Source organism: Alternaria atra (genome assembly GCF_907166805.1).
Source record: "Alternaria atra isolate CS162 genome assembly, contig: 28, whole genome shotgun sequence".
Taxonomy (NCBI): domain Eukaryota; kingdom Fungi; phylum Ascomycota; class Dothideomycetes; order Pleosporales; family Pleosporaceae; genus Alternaria; species Alternaria atra.
In genome coordinates, this window is record NW_025091326.1 from 1,541,547 (window position 1) to 1,562,881 (window position 21,335).

The 21,335-nt window shown below is 51.4% G+C and overlaps 8 protein-coding genes across 8 annotated transcripts; 5 read left to right on the top strand and 3 right to left on the bottom strand.

Moving 5' to 3' along the window:
- Nucleotides 1-213: 213 nt before the first annotated feature.
- On the bottom strand, nucleotides 214-619 carry ALTATR162_LOCUS7567 (uncharacterized protein; the record flags this gene model as incomplete). Its single annotated transcript, XM_043315195.1, has 4 exons — nucleotides 214-258; nucleotides 312-419; nucleotides 470-541; nucleotides 590-619. The coding sequence occupies 4 exons, from the start codon at nucleotides 617-619 to the stop codon at nucleotides 214-216; spliced, it is 255 nt and encodes an 84-aa protein (XP_043171130.1).
- Nucleotides 620-897: 278 nt separating this feature from the next.
- Nucleotides 898-2,289, top strand: ALTATR162_LOCUS7568 (uncharacterized protein; the record flags this gene model as incomplete). Its single annotated transcript, XM_043315196.1, has 1 exon — nucleotides 898-2,289. One exon carries the CDS (start codon nucleotides 898-900, stop codon nucleotides 2,287-2,289), a length of 1,392 nt encoding a protein of 463 aa, XP_043171131.1.
- Nucleotides 2,290-2,546: 257 nt separating this feature from the next.
- On the bottom strand, nucleotides 2,547-2,850 carry ALTATR162_LOCUS7569 (uncharacterized protein; the record flags this gene model as incomplete). The annotated part of the gene is made up of 2 exons (XM_043315197.1): nucleotides 2,547-2,755; nucleotides 2,814-2,850. 2 exons carry the CDS (start codon nucleotides 2,848-2,850, stop codon nucleotides 2,547-2,549), a joined length of 246 nt encoding a protein of 81 aa, XP_043171132.1.
- A 394-nt stretch (nucleotides 2,851-3,244) lies between these two features.
- ALTATR162_LOCUS7570 (uncharacterized protein) lies at nucleotides 3,245-6,828 on the top strand (the record flags this gene model as incomplete). Its single annotated transcript, XM_043315198.1, has 9 exons — nucleotides 3,245-3,278; nucleotides 3,329-3,357; nucleotides 3,406-3,467; nucleotides 3,640-3,832; nucleotides 5,527-5,595; nucleotides 5,654-5,936; nucleotides 6,262-6,372; nucleotides 6,425-6,552; nucleotides 6,673-6,828. The coding sequence occupies 9 exons, from the start codon at nucleotides 3,245-3,247 to the stop codon at nucleotides 6,826-6,828; spliced, it is 1,065 nt and encodes a 354-aa protein (XP_043171133.1).
- Nucleotides 6,829-7,328: 500 nt separating this feature from the next.
- ALTATR162_LOCUS7571 (uncharacterized protein) lies at nucleotides 7,329-8,330 on the bottom strand (the record flags this gene model as incomplete). The annotated part of the gene is made up of 1 exon (XM_043315199.1): nucleotides 7,329-8,330. The coding sequence occupies one exon, from the start codon at nucleotides 8,328-8,330 to the stop codon at nucleotides 7,329-7,331; it is 1,002 nt and encodes a 333-aa protein (XP_043171134.1).
- A 1,292-nt stretch (nucleotides 8,331-9,622) lies between these two features.
- On the top strand, nucleotides 9,623-10,935 carry ALTATR162_LOCUS7572 (uncharacterized protein; the record flags this gene model as incomplete). Its single annotated transcript, XM_043315200.1, has 2 exons — nucleotides 9,623-9,641; nucleotides 9,692-10,935. The coding sequence occupies 2 exons, from the start codon at nucleotides 9,623-9,625 to the stop codon at nucleotides 10,933-10,935; spliced, it is 1,263 nt and encodes a 420-aa protein (XP_043171135.1).
- A 528-nt stretch (nucleotides 10,936-11,463) lies between these two features.
- On the top strand, nucleotides 11,464-11,937 carry ALTATR162_LOCUS7573 (uncharacterized protein; the record flags this gene model as incomplete). The annotated part of the gene is made up of 1 exon (XM_043315201.1): nucleotides 11,464-11,937. The coding sequence occupies one exon, from the start codon at nucleotides 11,464-11,466 to the stop codon at nucleotides 11,935-11,937; it is 474 nt and encodes a 157-aa protein (XP_043171136.1).
- Nucleotides 11,938-12,735: 798 nt separating this feature from the next.
- Nucleotides 12,736-19,380, top strand: ALTATR162_LOCUS7574 (uncharacterized protein; the record flags this gene model as incomplete). The annotated part of the gene is made up of 1 exon (XM_043315202.1): nucleotides 12,736-19,380. The coding sequence occupies one exon, from the start codon at nucleotides 12,736-12,738 to the stop codon at nucleotides 19,378-19,380; it is 6,645 nt and encodes a 2,214-aa protein (XP_043171137.1).
- Nucleotides 19,381-21,335: the final 1,955 nt, after the last annotated feature.

Consider the following 21,335-nt stretch of genomic DNA (forward strand, 5'->3'; position numbering starts at 1 on the left):
GTCACCATGGATGTTCCGCAACATGTCCTCCGTGGTTGTGATGTTTTGGATAGAAAGGCGTAGAAAGGGGCCTGGTGAGGCATACCCGTAAGTGTTCGCGCCTCAAACGCCCATGCGCCTTATAATGCCCGGATTCTGCCCATCTGCCTCGCTCTTGTTCTCGTTCGATGTATCACAGAAGCCGTAATACTGGTCGCCTGCGCGTGTAGTTTTCTATCGTCCGATCTTGGGTACGTCCTGGTTGATGCGGTCAAGCGCCTGCGACTCTGTTAGCTCCAAGTTCCCTTCTCTGGAAGCATGGGATTGCATACTTCAAGCATAACCACAGCGTTTCCTCGGATGACGACCATGCCGATGCGCACCTTCTCGCCGCCAGCCTTCTCTTCTAGCGCCTCGTCGAGTACAATGTTTAGGTAGACCTGCGCAATGTTAGCTGAGTCTAGAAGTGGTGTAGAGTGGAGATGCATACATCGTATCCGCGGAGGATGCCCATGACTTTGCGACTGCCATTGAGCTGAACAAGGACGCGCTTCTCGAGGTACTTTTGGAGGTTAGCATCTGGAGGCATATGTCGACGTTGTGAACTCACCTTCTTGAGCTCCGGCTGTGCTTGAGGCATCTTGGCGTTGGTAATCTGTTTTGGACTCGAGTGTGGTGGTACAAGTTCCTGGGGACGGCTTCAAATGGCTTCGCTCGTGTTGGTCGTGAGTGAGCTAGAGACGCGCGTGGTGTTCACGAGCAAGAGCAGTGTTGCGCATAGTGGGATAGCTCCATGGGATTTTGCGGAGGGTCCGTGCTTAGGCGGCAGCCACGACATGTGCGCGCGAACGTCTATCGTTCACACCATCCCCACAAAGTCCAAGTAATAGAGGGACTTCCAGCATAACAATCCTCACAATGAAGCGATCCGGTTCTGCACGCGTCGCACGCAAGATTGGCAGTTATGACGACGACGAATCCACCACCGACAGCGCGAACAACTCGTCGAGCGAAGTACAGAAGCCTACAGGTCAGTCACAAATTGTCGCAATTGCCAGCTTTTCTGACGTTGGGGAAACTCACAGCGAATCTCTCCAGGCCAACCTGAAAGCTGGCGACTCAGGTGGCTCCGTGCTAACTGGCCTTGTAGTCGTCAAGCGGCCGACGCTTGGTAAAGCGAAGAAGCGTTCATCCCTACGAGTGTCTTTTGGACCGGGCGAAGACACAAACGATGGCGACGAATCGAGTGATGCGGCGGTCGTGACCCCAAAGAAGGCGAACCTCAGTCGCATAGCCCTTGAGAAGAGTGCGCAACTGCGGGCGCGTTCCCCCCTCGTACCAGAAGCCGCTCGACCAACCGAGTATAGCAAGGACTACATAGCAGAGCTGCGAAACTCGACGCCATCAACACCTCGGGACCTAAATACGTCCACCGACGATCAAGAAGAGACGCAAGCCCTCGACATTGCATCGAAATTCGGCCCCGTCGCATCGCTCGAGACGTCATCTGCAATCCCCACAGAAGCTGAGATTCGAGAGAAGAAGGCACGGAGAAGACGCCTGGCCCATGAAGAGAATGCCATGGATGACGACGACCGCGCATGGGCATCTGACGACCAGGGAGATGATGAGTTTAGGCAGCACAGGAATGAAATTTCTCTGCGACCGAAAGAAAAGTATGCAGAGACGCGTCTGGTACATGATGATGAGGACATAGCCGAAGGTTTCGACGATTTTGTTGAAGATGGCAAGATATCGCTCGGTCGCAAGTCAGAAAGGGAAGCGCAACGAAGACGGCGCGCGGAAATGGCAGAGCTCATCAATGATGCCGAGGGTGCTTCAGGGGATGACGGGACAGACGACTCAGACGAAGAGAGAAACACCGCTTTCGCTGCAGCCCAAGCACGCGCAGGGCGATACGGACAAAAGATCGAAGACGCAGACGACGGCACGAAGACACCACCACGCATTACGCCCCTTCCAGATCTAGACGAAGTCCTAGAAGGTCTCACAATCGATATACAGACAAAGCAGCAGAGGAAGAACCTGATTCTACAGAAGCTACAAGACCTCCAGGACGACAAGGTTAAGATTGAGGAGCGGAAGAAGTATCTCCAGGAGCAACTGCAGAAAACAGGTGACGAGTATGAGAAGCTACGTCAAGAGTCTGGACTTCCAGCGCTGCCTGCAAATGGCGTCGAGGGAGGCCGTTTGATCATGGAGAGAGGGTTAGATAGTCTGGGCACTACGCCTATGACTGGCAATACACCAGTGGCTGGTAGATCTAGCGACGACTCTGATGATGAGTAGCGTTTATTTGAATTGGAGTTTCTAGCTTCAGCAGGGAAATGCTGGACTAGCCGTGTAGTAATACTATGAACATCGTTCATAAATGCGTCTGAATGCTCCCGTAACGCCTGAGTCCTGCCATGATATAATACAGAAGCCTGAAAGCTCTCTAGTGATCGTATCCGTAAACTCCCATCCATATGCAATTCCTTTCCCTCCCAGCGTCTTCTGCACAAGCGCGTAGCACCTCTTTTAAAGGCCTTTCCTCTTTCTCGTGCTCATTTGTTCTCGTCCAACTCCTTCCATACCTTCTGTATCCTCTCCCTCTTTTCCTTGGCCGCCTCGCGATTCGCCTTTGTCTTCTCGAGTCGTAGCCCGCGCAGGCACATGTTGACTTTAAATTTCGCGTCGGTACAATTTCCCGTTACTTTCCAAAGAAATCCGCGGTTGTGACATTCTTCTAGGGCTGCGACGACGTCTGCGCAGTCTGGTGGGTAGGTGTTAGAAAGACCGGCTGTAGGATTGGTAGAGGAGGGGTGGCGCACTCTTTTGGACTTCTTCGGTGTGGAGATGGGGATGCATTGTGGGTATGCACAGGTTTTTAGTGTTTGCGAGGGTAGTTGGTGCGAAAGTCGAGAGGACTGTAGGAGGCCGTGGTGATGGTAGACTGAGCCGGGACGGGAACTTGGAGACGTCGAAGTTGCCGACGAATCGTTGAAGATCTCGTGAACTACGTCCGAGCGCGCACGCCTTCACTTGTGAGCCACTTCATATCAAGGGCGTCAAGACTTGTGAGATTTTACTTTCCTACTCATATCGCGTTCTTTTACTCTTCTTTCGACATTACCAGTGCCTTTCCTCTTTAGGCGTACGTACCACGCATCGAGTCAAGAATCTTTTCTCTCCTCCGAGTTCCCCGCAACCACCGTCAACACTGCTCACCCCAGAGCACACGTCAAAAAGTCACGTCGTCAGGATGGCGTCTCAACAGCAGTTGAAGAAGCAGCAAGGTATGTGGTTGTATTCCGTTGAACTCTTGATTCTTACTAATTCGAAATAGAGCTCCAAACTACATATCAAAACTACAAGGTAAGGACGGCACGCAAATGCGGAGACCCAAATTGACATTATGTGAAGAACACGCTTCAAACAATTGCCTCAAAGATTGGCGATATCGAGCAGGAGACCGAAGAGCACAAGTAAGTTGCATAACACCGAAACTGCGAAGCCACGTTATGCAATCCTTCACAAACCTTCTCACACCGCTTCTCCATTGCGTCAGCTTTGCATTGCTCCATGACTTGATACTTTTCAGCATACTAAACCGCTTTGAATTATCATTACAATATAGCCGATGCTGACGGTCACCAGACTTGTATTGGAGACGCTACAACCTCTGCCGGGAGACCGTAAATGCTTCCGCATGATCAACGGTGTCTTGACTGAGAGAACGGTCAAGGACGTCGTCCCGATCTTGCAGACCAACTCCGATGGCCTGAAGCAAGCCTTGGAAGAGCTAGTCAAGCAGTACAAGTTGAAGCAAGATGAGATGGAGAAGTGGAAGGTACGTCTTCATTGCGCTTGAATTTTGCACAGCATCGAACCAGGCTTCTGTTTCAAAATTACACCACTGATACTGCCCCTACAGAAGAAGAACAATGTCCAAGTCGTCCAACAGCCAGGGCAATAAAGGGGTACCAGTCATGCAACAACCCTTTGACAGGATGGGCACACGGCATATGCTGGGAGCCACATGAGATGATGTAGATGAGTACGGCAGCGATATATTCGGTGATTGGAATTGGGGTAAACTGAGAGGGACCCTGCCAAAGGGTTTTGTGTGTTTCGAGACGGAGCATACAGCCATAGTTGGGATTCTCCGTATTCCGGTCTTGCACAGCATGCCACAGCAGAACTGCACAACCTCTTCACGACAACTGAGGGCTTACCGGTGAATGGGGTCTATACGGATCGAGTAGTATATCTCACAAAACTATACGAAAATCTAGCAATATCATGGTTGAACCAGTCATAACAGGTCCAAGTAGCTGGGCTCTCAGCCACCTTCCTACCAATGATCTCTACATGCAACCTGAATTACCCCATAAGCTCCAAACTGCGTATGTGCTTACCAAAAGTGAAGAATCTAGGACTGCATCGTTGCCTCGGCACGTGCTCTCAACCCCGGGGGTCTCTGCAAGATGCGTTGTCCAGTCGGCTCCTACTCAAACCGACGCACTGATCTGCACCATCTCACCCATGAAAACGGACACGTAGCTCATAGGCTACCGGCAAAGTCTTCACAGAGGATGACGAACGGTCCCGGGTTGAGTTGTTAGTGGCTGGCTTGAACGTCATTTCGTGTGTTGGTTTAGTGAAGCTGGAGCAAGGCTGTACGCAATATGTGCAAGAGCCCAACCAACAGCGATGATTACTGACGTCGGCGAAGGCTGGGATCATGCTAGGAGGAGCCTGGACAACACACGTTTTTGGTAATTGTCATCTGTGGCTGCAGTGGTGACTACGCGGCAGAGATATAGGACGTGGGGTGATGGTGGTAGGGCTGTCGAATGATAGCTGCTGATGCAACTCGCATACAGGATCGCCAGCTAGCCCGAGGAGTCTGTAGTAGGCAAGGTTCCAAACAGACGATATGCCGGTGATGTGACCGGTCCGAACGTTCAGATGGACATGTACTGTAAGAATGCTGCGGAGATGCGTTCAAGGTTTAATGTTGGTGTCGCGAGGAGAAGACTCGAGCCATGGTTCGGTCGGCACGGGCCGGTATTGGTGCGGACGGCCGAGTTTCTCCTCGTCCTCAACATTCCATTCGCTCATGGTCGCAAATCCAAAATCCACCATCTCTCCACGCACCAACGCTATCGCCCGTCCAAGCTCCATCTTCCCCCATCTTCTCCTCGCGCTCCTATTGGTAGGCGCGTCATTCATTGCTCCAACGTCGCGACGTCAAGTTTCCATTGCCAACACCCACGCCTAACTGCGCCCGAATAACGCCCTTGATTCAACCCGGACCACGGCCTGCTAGCTGCCACTCTCACCTGCATATCGTCCCACCGCTACTCTCACGACACGGTCGGTGAATCGCCATCGTCGCACACGATATCGTGCCGCCGCGAGTAATACACCAGCTTCGCTCTGTGTCGCGACTGCCCCGATCGCGGTCGCGCCTGCCACTGTTGCCAGTCGCTCCTGCCAGTTCTATCGAGGGTGCGACGTCAGCATCGCAAATAGCCCCAGGCGTCACCTCTAGTAGTAGTTCACTCGACGCTCTCTTGCGCCGTGCTCTCCGTTGTCGCCGCTCCCCACGTACGTTAGCTGCATCCCATGCTGCCTGCTGCATGCCACTAACCGTTTCCCTCGCCAGGCATCTCGTTACACCACTGACCGCAGGTTGCATACTCGGCCGCCAAGCTGTTCCGTCGTCTCTCCCAGTGACGTGGTCGCCAACGGAATAGTCGCCAGCGCATACGCTTCCGAGCAGGCAACCGATAATATGTCGGCATCTCCCCCAAAGCAGGAGGGTGTGGAACCAGTCCAGTCTCCTGACGAAGAACAGCCCATGGACAGGAACACAGAGGAGAACACAGCTCAGATAGGTTACGAATTCGAGGTCAAGGAGCAAGACCGATGGCTTCCAATCGCCAATGGTACGTTTATTTCCTTTGCTACCTCTCGTTGTTTTGATTTGCGCACTGTTTCGCTCCAGCCTGCACGTCGACGGATTGCTCCAACGGGCGTCTCTGGATGCCGACAGTTCCTCCACTCGCGCGTCTCTGCGTCGAATGACGGGAAGCTGTATTTGCCGCCAGCCAGTCAGGTTCTTTGTGTGCCTGGAAAACGGCCGGCGTGCAGCCTGCGAAATGTCGTCCTCTTCTCCATATTCGTCCATTTCCCCGCCACTGTCTACACCAAAGAGCACAAACGCGAACAGCAGCACAGCTTCCGATGCTAACATACGTAACTTTGCTCCAGTCGCGCGAATCATGAAGATGGCGCTCCCCGACAACGCCAAAATCGCCAAAGAGGCCAAAGAATGCATGCAGGAGTGTGTGAGCGAGTTCATCTCGTTCATCACCAGCGAGGGTATGTCTTACTCCGACTTGCTCCGAAACAGCCACTGACTGTCTTGCCACAGCCTCCGAAAAGTGCCAACAGGAAAAGCGCAAAACTGTCAACGGCGAGGACATCCTCTTTGCCATGACTTCGCTCGGTTTCGAGAATTACTCGGAAGCCCTCAAGATCTACCTATCCAGGTATCGCGAAGTAAGCTGCCAACTTTTCTATCCCCCCTTTTGTCATTCTTTTGTTGCCTACTGTTTGGCCGAAACGTTTATCTGAACTATTGGTATTGATTGGTGGTACGAGACCCTCCTCGCAAATCAGAACAAGCCACCCACTGGGCAGTTCGGTTCATCCGGGTCCGGCGGGCCCGCAGGCCCAGAGAGTCAACAGCATGTACTGAGCGGCGACTCCGAGATGGCCGAAGACGGCACCGCCTTTGGATACACGGTCCACAACGGGAACGGGAACGAGTACTAGTCGACTCGGGCTCCGGTAGTCAGTATGAAGCGAAAAGAACGAGGACACGTTTACAGAAAGCATTCGTGCGCCACAATGACTATCGGAAAGGAAGGAGATCCCGGAAGAATGAAGAAGAGACGGGATTATTGATACCATCGTTATGGTCAGATTGTAACAAACGTACAACTGTCGCTCACAGTCGGAGGATCATGTTTGAGGTTATGAGGCGTGGAACGGATCTGCACAAATGTTTTGTTGGATGTCATCCGAGGATCTTGCTACGAAATGGGCTACGATTGGCTGGAGTAGGAGAGGACACATATGGGCGACCACAATACCTTTTCGATTCCTGCTCTCTACTGGGTTGCTGGTCTAGATCTTTATTCTTGCTCACACGAGCTTCACAACATTCGTTATGTTTTGGGGGTACAACACCATCTCTTCTGCAACAAAATGCTGTGAACGTCATTTGATTGAATTGACATTGATAATGATATTGATGCTACGTAATTGCAATTTCAGTGGCTGTTTTTGGCTGTAGAAGCGGCTTGTCTTCGAGCAATAAGTTCGCTCAATGGCACATCATCATCCTGCTCATCGTAAAACTCCACATCTTCGTCCACACCAAAATCCTTCAGCCGCTCGCCCTCTGAATTCCGCCAGGCTGCCTCGCCTTCCCGCTCTTTTGCACCATTTCTCGTCTCAAACTCTTCTTCTTCCTCGACTTCATCACTAGCATCATCTCCGTAGGTAAAGTCTTGTTCATTTCTCCCCATCTCACCGTCCGCCGCCTCCCCATCCACCACTCCAGCATACGGCCTCCTCCTCCTCACTGCGTCTTCCGCCTGCCTCGCCTTAAATGCAGCCACGGTATCCTTCGCATTCAAGTCCGACTCCGCATATCGAAACGCATCAGCATTAACCGCCGTCGCATTCCTCCTATACGCACGATCCGGATCTGGAGGCGGCCAAACCGTGCCCTCGTCCTCAAAACCATTCGTCTCAAAACTCAACCCACCACTCAAACTGGGTGTAGCAGCGAAAGGATTAAGCCAATTCAACGGGTTCCTCGAATTCATACCCTGGACAATGTTCGACCAGATACCGATATCGTAGGGGAATTCTTGTTTCCGGATGCGCATCTTCGCACCTTCCGGGGTGGTCAGGTAGCCGCCGTATTGGCGGGCACGACGTAAAAGCGTTTTGTGGCGCTCGATTTCCCAGCCTTCGATTGTTGTTTGGTTGATGGATAGGCACCAGAGGTTTCGTAGGAAGAGGACCCCGAGGACGAAGAGGGTGATTGAGTTTGTGATTAGGACGGCGAAGAGGTGGCCTAGTTGGAAGGGGGTGGGGCCGAGGTAGGAGGGCATGTCTAAGTTGGACCAGAGGTGGGAGAGGCGAGTGAAGAGGAAGGATTGAAGGAGGGATAGTCCGAGGGTGGTGTAGAGGAGGAAACGGAGGAAGTGGGGGAAAGTGGTGTGGCTGACGCAGTTGTTTGTCCAGGGACAGTGGTGGTCCATTTTGGGGATACATCTAGGGATGGTTAGCATTGTACTTCCATACAAAAAAAGTCCTAAACTCCTTTGCGACGTGCCCCCCGAGCATACTCTAAGAAGAGGTAACCACGGTGCCAGTACGGGGTTGACATATCCAGTTTCGCGGTGCATCGAGCGTGCAATCTCCAAACTTAGTATAAGATGGGTATCTACCTTTTGCACTCCTTACAGTGATGAGCTCTAGGTGGTTTGGCAGCATCGCACTTCCGACACCATTTCCGGCTCTTTCCCACACCGTCTACACCCGTCTCTTTCCCACTTAGACCAGCATTGCCATTCCCTTTCTCCCCACCCAACTCTTGCTTTTCAGTCCAGTCTTTAGGTATTGTCCCCGGATCAACAAAAACGCTCTTCGTATACGTGATCCATATCAATACTAGAATGACATTCGACAGAATGAGCTCATTCTTCGTGAGCGGAGCGGGCTCCAGATGCATCAACAGCCATTGTGAGGGATAACCGAGAAAAAAAATCAGGACGTAGACAGCCGGAACTGCACATTGGGAGATTTCCATTATCCTGCTGGCATTTGCGTGGAGTTATGAGAGATGGTCAGGGGCGGGATGATGCGGGTGTGGATGGAGGTTTCGCGTTCGACTAGGGCTGGTGGATCACGAAGACACGTGATTGGACGATCACCTAAAAGCAACGGCTTACACCATTCGTCTATCGCATCTTCCAACCACAACTCATCATCATCCCCACCTCCTTCTCGCAGAGCTCTCGATGCTCTGTAAATCTGACGAATGCCATGTCTCTCCCAACATGGCCGTTTTTCCTCCTCATACCGGCTTTCGTTCTAGTACACCTGTTCGTTTCGCCATACACCAAAGTTGAAGAGTCGTTCAATATTCAGGCTATACATGATATCTTGGTACATGGGATACCCACAGAGAACACTGATCAGTTCTTGACTTCAAATTACGATCATGTCAGTTTCCCCGGGAGCGTGCCGAGGACTTTTGCGGGCGCGTTAGTTTTGAGTGGCTTGAGCAGGCCGTTCGTTGGGTTGTTGGGGGACATGGCGCAGGTGCAACTGCTCAGTGAGTAAACATGGAGGTTCTGCATGTGAAATGATCGAGACTGATTATGTCTGCGTAGTCAGGGCAGTACTTGGTCTACTCAATGCGGCTTCGCTCATTGCATTCGGCAGGAGCGTGCAGAAAGCTTTTGGTACTAGTGCCGGTGTTTGGTATGCCTTGTTTCAAGCGAGCCAATTCCATACTATCTACTATGCTTCGAGGACGCTACCCAATATGTTTGCTTTCGTGTTCAGTAAGTTCCTATGATGTGTCTCGTGCACCTATTGGCTGATATGGATGTAGGTAACCTGGCGTTACGAAGCTTGTTGCTCGCATATACTGTGCCATGGGGCACTTCAAATATCTTAGGATACTATCGACTGGCTTTGTATCTACTTACGATTGCCGGTGTAGTCTTCCGCTCGGAGCTAGCAATCTTGGTTGGAACAATCACCATCTATCTGTTCGTCACACGAAGGATATCCATCACAAGCGTCATCATCCCAGCTGGAATTGGTGGCCTCGTCATCGGTCTTCTCTGCACGGTACCTCTAGACTCTTTCTTCTGGCAATCCTTCCCGCTATGGCCCGAGTGGACGGGCTTCTACTACAACACTATCCAAGGACACTCAGCTGATTGGGGCGTGTCGCCATGGCATTACTACTTTGCAAATGCACTACCGCGACTGCTGCTGAACCCAGCGACTTTTTTGATTTGCATTCCAGTTGCAGTCTTGAATACGTCGACGTCTAGACGAAGCTTGGACCTGCTCGTTCCACTACTCAGTTTTGTGGCGCTATACAGCTTCCTTCCGCACAAAGAATGGCGCTTCATTCTCTACGTGATTCCGGGTCTAACCGCAGTAGCCGCAGACGGAGCAGCTTGGATCTGGACTCGCAGATCAAAGTCCGTCGTATACGCCACTCTGAGCTTGGTCTTGCTAGGATCAGTTCTAGCATCGTTCGCTGCATCTACTGCGATCTTGGGTATCTCTAGCCTCAACTATCCCGGAGGCGAAGCTCTTCATACCCTGCATAAAGAGATGGAGCATCCGGATAAGAACCACTTCAGCGTGTACTTCGATAACCTTGCTTGCCAAACGGGTGTCACGCGTTTCCTTGAGAGCCACAGGGGACCACAAACCGTGCTTGATGTTCTTGAAGCACAAGATACTCTGAACAGCAGGACGTGGGCATACGACAAGACTGAAGATCCCAACGCCCTTCTTGACCCGATGTTCTGGGTCAAGTTCGACTATGTTCTTGCCGAGAGACCAGAGAAAGTGATCGGTAGTTGGGAGGTGGTCCATACTGTCTATGGGTTTGGAGGGGTCAAACTTCTGAAGCCAGGAGAGGGGAGTGGCTCGCTGGTGGAGTATCCGGATAAGGTAAAAAATAAGGTCATATCGCAAGACAAGTGGGCCTTGAAGGTTGCAGCGATATGGCATGGATTGGAAAGGCTACTGAGGAATAACCTGTTGCGAGGTTACTGGGCTGAGATACGGATGGAGCCAAAGATTAGGATCTTGCAGAATCAGATCAAGTAGTCGATGTATTACCAATTAATGGCAATCCTAAACGAAACAATGCAGCTCTAAGTTCTAAAGTTTAGTGAAAGTGTTAGTCGCGTTGAAGGGTTGAAGGACCCTTGCACTATGGTACATCACATACCCCGCCACACTTGCTTGCCCCACCAAGCTCTCTCTTTCGCGTCGACACCCATTCCCATCACTCAACCCAGCATTTCTTAAACTTTCGCAATACCCAACAGTTCAAACCACACTAAAACAACACAAGATGTCGGCCGACGCGTTACCAAAACCGGTCGTCTACTGCGGAGGCAAGCATGTCCACGATACACTCTGCGGCAACGGCTAACAAGGAGCAGTATGCAGTCTACCACCTGAAGTAGGTACGACACCGAGACGCGATAAACAAGATTCACTAACTAATGTGAATCATGATTAGTACTGCGAGTTTGGCGGCACCACGAAGAAGTGTGAAGAGTGGCTAGCAGAGGCGCATCCAGATTTGCACGCGAAGCTGTACTCAGCAGGTACGTATAGTCAATCACAATGAGAAGCCTATACCACACGATCGCCCCAACTACAATACCATTCGCTAACTCTCCTTCAGAAGCGCTACAGCAGAACATGGCCTCCCTCTCCGTCGACGCCCAAAAACGCGCTGAAAAGGACGCACAAAAGAAAGCCGCCAAAGCCGCGACCGCCGAAGCACGAGCAGCCGAGACACGCGCCTCTTCCAAGATTCTCATCAAACGCATAGAGCGTAACAAGCGGAAATACGTCACCGCCGTACAGGGTCTGGAAGCCTTCGGACTCGACATCAAGAAGGTGGCCAAGGACTTCGGCAAGAAGTTCGCGACGGGATCAAGTGTGACCAAGATCCCAGGTGGTGGCGAGGAGATCACAGTGCAAGGTGATCTGAGCGATGACATCCTGGAGTTCATGGTGGATAAGTATGAAGTGCCCGAGGATAATTGCGAGTTGATAGAGGATAAGAAGAAGAAGAAGGCCGAGGGAGGTTGAACAGCCTAGAGGGGGGTATTGAGAGTGAAGAGATGTGATGTCGAGATATTGCTAGAGCCTGTGGGAGACGAGGTATTTATCAGCATAAGCGTAGGAGTTGTTTGCAAAAGGTAGGCGCATGTCGGCGCGAGCTGTGGAATACTCGGAGCGCATGGTTGAAGGACCAGTTACCAACCTCGTAGATGGTGTGTTATCATCAAGTCACCGATATGACCTTCGTATCCACTTGCATTAATACCTCCATTGCAACAACACAACTTCTCCAAATTTCCAGGGCCTGGATCAGCCGTAGCAATTGATACACAAGTTCCATGTTAGAGGGCACTTGACGCGTCTCTCTTTCACTCTAAGTTATGGGGAAGCTTGCAATTCTCCTTGTTATAGCCTGGAAGAGCTCACGGATTAACAAGGAAGTTTACGTAATGATTTAAGAGCGCTTGAGAACCTTGAGAATGCATCTTGGTATTGAGACGTTAGTCGAAAAATTGAAGCTGTAATTTACGCGTACGACGTGAAAGGCTCATCATACAGTGATGGTGGCACGTGCGTGCTAGCTGCCTGTCGGAAGCTCTGAGAGCCATCATTTTTCTCGGACCGTTGCCTCTCACTTACATCCAACCTTAGGGCGCGTCCACAGCCCGACTTGTATCAATCACACGACTATTTTCTTTTCTTCGCTCTAAAGGACACGGCGACACGATAGCTCGCTGTACAAAGTCCTATAATTTGCGCGTCGCCTACTGGAGAAGGCGAAACTAAAAGCGCAAGCCGCGCAAGACTACGATACCCACCGCAACCATGTCGAAGGACCAGAACAACAACCTCGGGCAGTACAAGTATGCGGCCATGTCGAATTTGGTCCTGCAGGCCGACAGGCGTCTCATGTCGCGTCGGCCGGATGAGCATACTGGCGATCCTGAATCGCTCGCAGGTCGCATCAACATTAAGGACATGGGTGGACGCACAGCCCGCGACAGCGCAAACGCGCAAGTGAAGAAGCTCAAGGGACCCGGCGTTGAGCGAGGAAACTTGAGCGAGGGCGGCGACGTTCTAGAAAGAGAGCAGCGCAAGAGGAAACGGGATGACGGTACCAGCGGTTTTTCAGCCACTGCGACTGCCGACCTCAATATCGAAGGGCTCACATACAAGCCTCGGACTCCTGCGACGCGCCAGACTTTCGATCTCATTACAACCATCGTGAGCAGATCCCTCGGCGACGTTGATCCTGCGACTACTCGGAGTGCGGCCGATGCGGTTCTCGAATATCTTAAGGATGACACCATGAAGGACTTTGACAAGAAGAAGGAGGTGGACGATCTTCTTGGCACTTCAATGGGCGCAAAGGAATTCAACGAGCTGATGAATCTTGGCAAGAAGATTACCGACTACGATGCGCAGGACGACGAGGAAGGTGGCGACGAGGAGATGGCAGATGGCGACGGCGCGGACACTGGCGACAACCAGGGTGTAGCTGTCGTATTCGACGACGAAGAGGAGGACGAAGACGCGCCCCAGACATTCGAAGTGCGAGATGCCGATACCTCGGATGAAGAAGACGAAGCAGAGGCTCCCGTAGAGCAGATTGGTGAGGACCAAGATCAAAAAGGTGGAGGCTTCGCAGAAACCGAGGAGACGATAATACAGGGCGACACGGCCACCTCAGACCGCAAAAACGGCGCAGACCAACTTATACCCGCACACGAAATCGATGCGTACTGGCTACAACGGCAGATTGGACAAATATACGAAGATGCGCATATCCAGCAAGAAAAGACACAGGACGCCCTCAAGTTTCTCGCAGGCGTCTCAGAGGATGGTGAGGAGAAGGAGCTCCGTGAGATTGAGAATGATCTGATGGACCTTTTCGACTACGAACATCACGAGCTGGTTGCGAAACTCGTTCTCAACCGCGATAGGGTCGTCTGGGTAACGAGGTGGCGAAGGGCGGCCGAAGACAATGATGAGCGAACAGCTGTTGAGCGGGAGATGAAAGCTGCCGGTCAGCAACGGATCCTACAAGAGCTGCGCGCAAGAGAGACTGGCATCAAGGCTGAGGATGGAGCTGACGCGGGCACTGGAAAGATGAAGTTTAACCTACAGGACATCAGCCTTCCAGATGCTTCAAACGACGTGGAGATGGCCGATGCAAAACCGGAGGGTATCGTGGGTGGCCTGCAACCATCGAGCCGACTCGTAAATCTGGACAACATCGTGTTCGACCAGGGCAATCATCTCATGACGAACGCAAGCGTAAAGCTGCCTCAGGGATCCACACGGCGTCAATTCAAGGGCTATGAGGAGATCCACGTGCCCGCGCCGAAAGCGAAGCGCGACCCCAACGAGCCTGCACTGATGCCTACTTCTGAGCTACCAGATTGGGCGCGGCCAGGTTTCGGTAACTCGAAATCGCTCAACCGCATCCAAACGAAGTGCTTCCCGACAGCATTCAACGACGACGGAAATATGTTGATTTGCGCTCCCACTGGTTCCGGAAAGACCAACGTCGCTATGTTGACAATGCTCCGCGAGATTGGCAAGCACCGAAATCCCACGACTGGAGAGATTGCCCTTGACGACTTCAAGATCATCTACATTGCTCCACTCAAGGCTCTTGTAGCTGAACAAGTCGGTAACTTTGGCAAGCGTCTGGAGCCTTACGGCATCAAGGTCTCTGAGCTTACTGGTGATCGCCAACTTACCAAGCAGCAGATTGCGGAAACTCAGATCATCGTCACCACTCCTGAGAAGTACGACGTCATCACCCGCAAGGCTACTGACACCAGCTACATCAACCTCGTTCGCCTTATTTGTATCGATGAAATCCATCTTCTCCACGATGACCGTGGTCCAGTCATTGAAAGCATCGTTAGCAGAACTCTGCGACGCAGCGAGCAGACTGGTGATCATGTGCGCATTGTCGGATTGAGTGCAACCCTTCCCAACTACCGCGATGTTGCAAGCTTCCTGCGTATCGACCCAGACAAGGGTCTCTTCCACTTCGACGCTACTTTCCGACCGTGTCCATTGAAGCAGGAATTCATCGGTGTCACAGACAAGAAAGCCATTAAGCAACTGAAGACCATGAACGACGTTTGCTACACCAAGGTTCTGGAACAGGTCGGTGAGCATCGTAATCAGATGCTTATCTTCGTACACTCCCGAAAGGAAACTGCGAAGACTGCCAAGTACATCCGTGACAAGGCACTCGAAGAAGAGTCTATAGGCAAGATTCTTCGATCAGATGCTGCCAGTCGGGAGATCTTGAGAGAAGAATCCGAGTCGGTTCAGAACACAGACCTGAAGGACCTCATGCCTTACGGCTTCGGTATTCATCATGCTGGTATGTCGCGAGCAGACCGTACTTCCGTAGAAGATCTGTTTGCCGATGGCTCTATTCAAGTTCTCGTGTGCACAGCAACATTAGCCTGGGGTGTCAATTTGCCCGCGCATACCGTCATCATCAAGGGAACGCAGATCTACTCCCCTGAGAAGGGTAGCTGGGTCGAACTCAGTCCTCAGGATGTTCTCCAGATGTTGGGTCGTGCCGGTCGACCTCAATACGATACTTATGGAGAGGGTATCATCATTACCACACAGTCTGAGATTCAGTACTACTTATCATTACTCAACCAACAGTTGCCCATTGAGTCGCAGTTCATAAGCAAGCTCGCAGACAACCTCAACGCCGAGGTCGTTCTTGGTAACGTGCGCAACAGAGATGAGGCGGTTGACTGGCTTGGTTATACATACCTCTTCGTCCGAATGCTTCGATCGCCAGCTCTGTATCGGGTTGGAGCAGAATACGAAAACGACACTGTTCTGGAGCAAAGACGAGTGGATCTTGTTCACGCTGCTGCGCACGTTCTAGAGAAGTGCAGTCTCATTAAGTACGACAGGAAGACCGGTGCGCTCAACCCGACCGAGCTTGGAAGAATTGCCTCGCACTACTACATCACACACAATTCGATGGCAACATACAACATGCACATACAGCCAGGTATCAGCGCTATCGAGCTATTCCGAGTCTTCGCTTTAAGTGAAGAATTCAAGTACATCCCCGTACGCCAGGATGAGAAGCTCGAACTTGCGAAGTTGCTCGGAAAAGTTCCGATCCCCGTCAAGGAGGGTGTGGAAGAGGCCCAAGCCAAGATCAACGTCCTTCTTCAAGCTTATATCTCTCGCCTCAAGCTCGAGGGATTGGCGCTGATGGCTGACCTGGTCTACGTCACCCAGTCGGCTGGGCGTATTCTTCGCGCTATCTTCGAGATCTGTCTCAAGAAGGGCTGGTCACAAGTTGCAAAGCTCGCTCTCGACATGTGCAAGATGGCTGAGAAACGTATGTGGCCAACCATGACGCCTCTCCGCCAGTTCCCCACCTGCCCCCGCGATATTGTGCAGAAAGCTGAGCGTATCGATGTCAGCTGGTCGAGCTACTTCGGCCTTGATCCGCCTAGCATGGGTGAGCTCTTGGGTATGCCCAAGGCTGGCAAACTCGTCTGTGGTTTAGTGGAGAAGTTCCCACGCCTACAGATCGAAGCAACACCGCGACCGGTGACAAGGTCATTACTCCGTCTGGAGCTCACCATCCGACCTGACTTTGTTTGGGACACAGAGCTCCATGGAGCCTCGGAAGCATTCTGGATTCTAGTCGAAGACTGTGACGGCGAGCAAGTATTGTTCCACGACACGTTCATCCTTCGACGGGACTACTCTGATGGCGACGCCAACGAACACCTGATGGAGGTGACAGTGCCCATTGACGAGCCCATGCCACCGAACTACTTCATCACCGTCCTCTCCGACCGATGGATGGCATCTGAGACCAAGCTTGCCGTCTCTTTCCAGAAGCTGATTTTGCCAGCAAAGTTTCCTGCTCATACCCCCGTTCTGGATCTGCAACCTTTGCCTGTTTCTGCCCTGAAGAGGAAGGAATACATGGGCTTGTACGAGAACATCGGGCGCTTCAACAAGGTTCAGACACAGACTTTCAACACCTTGTATACAACGGATGACAATGCCCTTGTTGGCGCATCGGCAGGTATTGGCAAGACTATTTGTGCCGAATTCGCCATCTTGAGACACTGGGCCACCAACAACGAAGGTCGCATTGTCTACCTTGCGCCATTCCAGGAGCTCGTCGACAACCAGTACAAGAACTGGAACGAACGGTTAACAGGTCTCAGTGGAGGAAAGGACATCGTCAAGCTCACTGGCGAAACCACAGCAGACCTCCGGTTGCTTGAGAAGGGTGATCTCATCCTGGCTACACCTTCTCAATGGGATTCACTTTCCCGCCAGTGGCAGCGCCGCAAGAATGTTCAGTCTGTTGCTCTGATGATTGCCGACGAGCTGCACATGCTTGGTGGCACGAATGGTCACGTCTACGAAATCGTCGTCTCTCGTATGCAGGCGATGGCGACACAGCTAGAGTCGAAGCTGCGTATCATCGGATTGAGCGTGTCTTTGTCCAATGCACGAGACATCGGAGAATGGATTGGTGCGACCAAGCACACCATCTACAACTTCAGCTCGGCTATCCGGGCAGTACCGCTTGAGTTGAAGATCCAGTCTTTTACTATTCCCCATTTCCCATCCTTGATGATGGCTATGGCCAGACCGACCTACTCTGCCATCACACAGATGTCTCCGGACAAGCCGGCCATGGTCTTCGTTCCGAACAGGAAGCAAGCCCGAAACTCCGCTGCTGATCTCTTCAACGCTTGTGTAGCCGACGAGAATGAGGATCGTTTCCTCAACGTTGAAGTTACTGAGATTCAGCCCATCCTTGAGAAAATCAACGAGCAAGCCCTTGCTACATCCCTGTCTCATGGTATCGGATACTTCCACGAAGCTCTCAACTCCTTCGACAAGAAGGCTGTCCAGCATCTATTCAAGGTTGGCGCTATTCAGGTACTCATTGTATCGCGTGACTCTTGCTGGGAGATCGATAGCAGTGCTCATCTCGTCGTTGTTCAAGGCACTCAGTTCTACGAGGGCCGCGAACATCGGTACGTCGACTACCCCATCAGTGACATCCTGCAAATGTTCGGCAAAGCCGGCAGAGTAGGACTGGACAAGTCAGCAAAGGGTGTGCTTATGCTACCTGCGGTGAAGCGAGAGTACTACAAGAAGTTTCTGAATGAGGCTCTGCCGATTGAGAGTTATCTCCCCGACTACCTTCACGACGCTTTCGTTGCCGAGATCAGCGCGAAGACGATTGAATCGACACAGGAAGCCGTCGATTGGTCAACATACACATACTTCTACCGCCGCCTACTCGCCAACCCTAGCTACTACAACCTTCACGACACATCGCACGAGGGATTGAGCGCGCATCTGTCCGACATGGTTGAGCAGACCCTGAAGGAGTTGACCGATGCGAATCTGATCGAGCATGACGAAGACGAGGATGCTATCACGCCACTGAACCCATGCATGATCGCAGCGTACTACAACATCTCGTTCATCACTATGCAAACCCTGATGATGTCGCTCAACGGCAGGACGAGTCTGAAGGGTGTACTGGAGATCATCACAGCCGCCACTGAATTTGAAGACATTCAAATACGGAGACATGAAGACCACATCCTCCAGCGCATCTACGATCGCGTTCCGTTCAAGATGCAGGAGCCCAACTTCGAGACGCCACATTTCAAGGCTTTCGTTCTTCTTCAGGCTCACTTTTCACGCATGCAGCTCCCCATCGATCTGGCCAAGGATCAAGAAGTTGTCCTGCGAAAGGTCCTCAATATCCTCAGCGCCAGTGTCGACGTTCTCTCATCCGAGGCTCATCTCAACGCAATGTCTGCCATGGAACTTTCCCAAATGGTTGTTCAAGCCATGTGGCAGAAGGATTCTCCTCTTAAGCAAATTCCCCACTTTGACGCCGACACCGTCAAGGCAGCGCAAAAGTTCGGCATCAATGACGTTGATGACTTCATCAACGCCATGGATGAAGACGAAAACCCAGACTACAAGAAGCTCATCTCCGCGCTCGACGTCGACCAACGCCAGCTCGCCGATATCGCAAACTTCACAAACAACTTCTACCCCAACATCGAGATCGAGCACGAACTCGTCGATCCCGAATCCATCGCCTCTAACTCACCCGCCCAACTCAAGGTGCGCATCACCCGCAACATTGAGGAGGACGAGGAACCCAAGATGGAGGTCCACGCACCGTTCTACCCTGCCGACAAGACGGAGAGCTGGTGGTTGGTGGTTGGAGATCAGAAAGAACGCACGCTGCTTGCCATCAAGAAGGTGCCTATTCTGAGGAAACTGGAGACTGTACTTGAGTTTACGCTCGAGAAGCCGGGTCACCATGAGTTGACGTGCTTCCTGGTCAGTGATAGTTATCTTGGCGTGGACCAGGCGCCTAGCTTCCAGGTTGAGGCTGCGGAGGGTATGGAGGAGGATAGTGAGGAGGAAGAAGAGGAGTAGATGGCTTGCACGCATACTTGGCTTGGCTGGTGGTGCATTTGGGTTGCCTAAAAACCGGGTTGGGCGTGATTGGGCGTTTTGAAGTTGGATTTGTATGTATACTAGTTTCGTGTTAACTCGATACTTTGTTCTGATACTTCTGTCATGCTCATGTGTCCATGATGAGAGTTTGTTGTGACATTCTGGGCATATGCTTCGTCACGAACAAGCATACGACACGACCCCTACCGTATAATGGTACTGGTATTTGCCATGTATTATCCGCTCATCCGTCCCATCTCCGCCAAGATACTGCATAACCAACCGGGCTTATATCACCATCTGCCACTTACAATATTTCCATGACCAGCTCAGGTACCATTATAGTGGTGCTCTTATCCCTCTTCGCAACGTACCTTGAATACCAGATCTTATACCGGATGTTCAAGGGTGAGATACAAGAGCTCGATGAGACAGGCTAAGCACGAATACTCATGGAGGCTGCCTCTCTGTTAGGGCTGGCTGGTATGTTGTTTTGGGAACAGTATCTGAAGTAGCAGGCGCGGCAGCCATTAGCGGAGCAGAACCATGGTACAAGGAATGTGACAACAAGTTTGGACATAAGTTTGAGGGAGTTGTAAGGGCACTAGAGGTTCGATGCGGAGTGCAGGTACAGGGGTGATATATATGAATATGCGGAACGTGGTAAGTGATAGTTAGATTGTATAAACGTGAAAGAGCGGATGATTCTGGTGCTCAGAAGGTGCAGCTTCCATTTTCCTAGCTCATGATTATTTTGACCTTCTAGACTTCTTGCTTCCCATCAATAATCACTACATCATAAGCATATCCTGAACTCTTTAACAGTAACACGGCTCTAATATTCCATCGCAACGCTTCAATATGCTCCCATGCAGTGGACCACTCGGTCTAGTTCCCACTACCGCATGCCTAGTACTGTAAGTACAGTCAATCACCAGAATGACTGAACATACCAACTAACAAATCTGCATAGGGCTCAGGCCAACTATGAAAACTCACCACTCCTGCGTCTCCCAGCTGAAACAAGCCAAGGAGTCTTTGATCTAACTATTGACTTGGGAACATGTCGAAAAGACTGCGGCTACTACAACAGGGCATGGAATCGTTTTAATCGGCCCTACAGTTGCCGAACAATCTGGTCCGAAACCGCAAAAGCCTATATATCCGCCACCTTTCACGAATTGCGCTCTCTCAAGGTGATTGTCAATAACATATTCGACGCATCCAACTCGTTGTCGAATATGAGGCAGTGGAAGATGGAATTTGTTCAATCAGTTGAGACAACTTACGATCATCGGGTGAATGTCGATTTGGACATGAGTCACATGAAGAAGCCTTGTACATGGAGTCACCTCCCTACTCTCTTGGAAGTGATTGTACTCCTTTCGAACTACATGTCCATGTGGTGGGATCTATTTTCGATGGAATTCCGTGTTTGGACTAAGAAGCAAAAACTGACTGCCATCTTAACGGATGGTACGAGCTATCGAAGCTATCGATCTCCTGCGAGCCGAACACGTTCAACTCATGTATTTAACGTAAGCTACCTCGGGTCTCACTGAATTTGTCGCTAAATACAAGGGCATCTCATTGATGTGTCGGAAGACGTTCAGAGATGGAACCCAGATCGAGAGTCTGAAGGTGAACTTTTATGGGTAGAGATTTAGGAGGGTGGTCATTGAGCATGATGAGATTTGTTCTATTGCTTTAATGTAAAGTAGGGTGTATGCGATGCTATGTCGTGGGTGCGTTACTCTGGGTCATCGCAACGCATGGCGACGTGGGCCATTCTAAATTTCAAACTCCAACGATACCTCTATGAAACAAGGCAATCTAGGGAAGTTCCCAGTAATTGTAGTCAAGTGTAGAGTGTCTTGTGAACCATTGATTTACCGAGTGAAGAGTGAGTTGCGAGGGATAGAAGGGGAGTAACG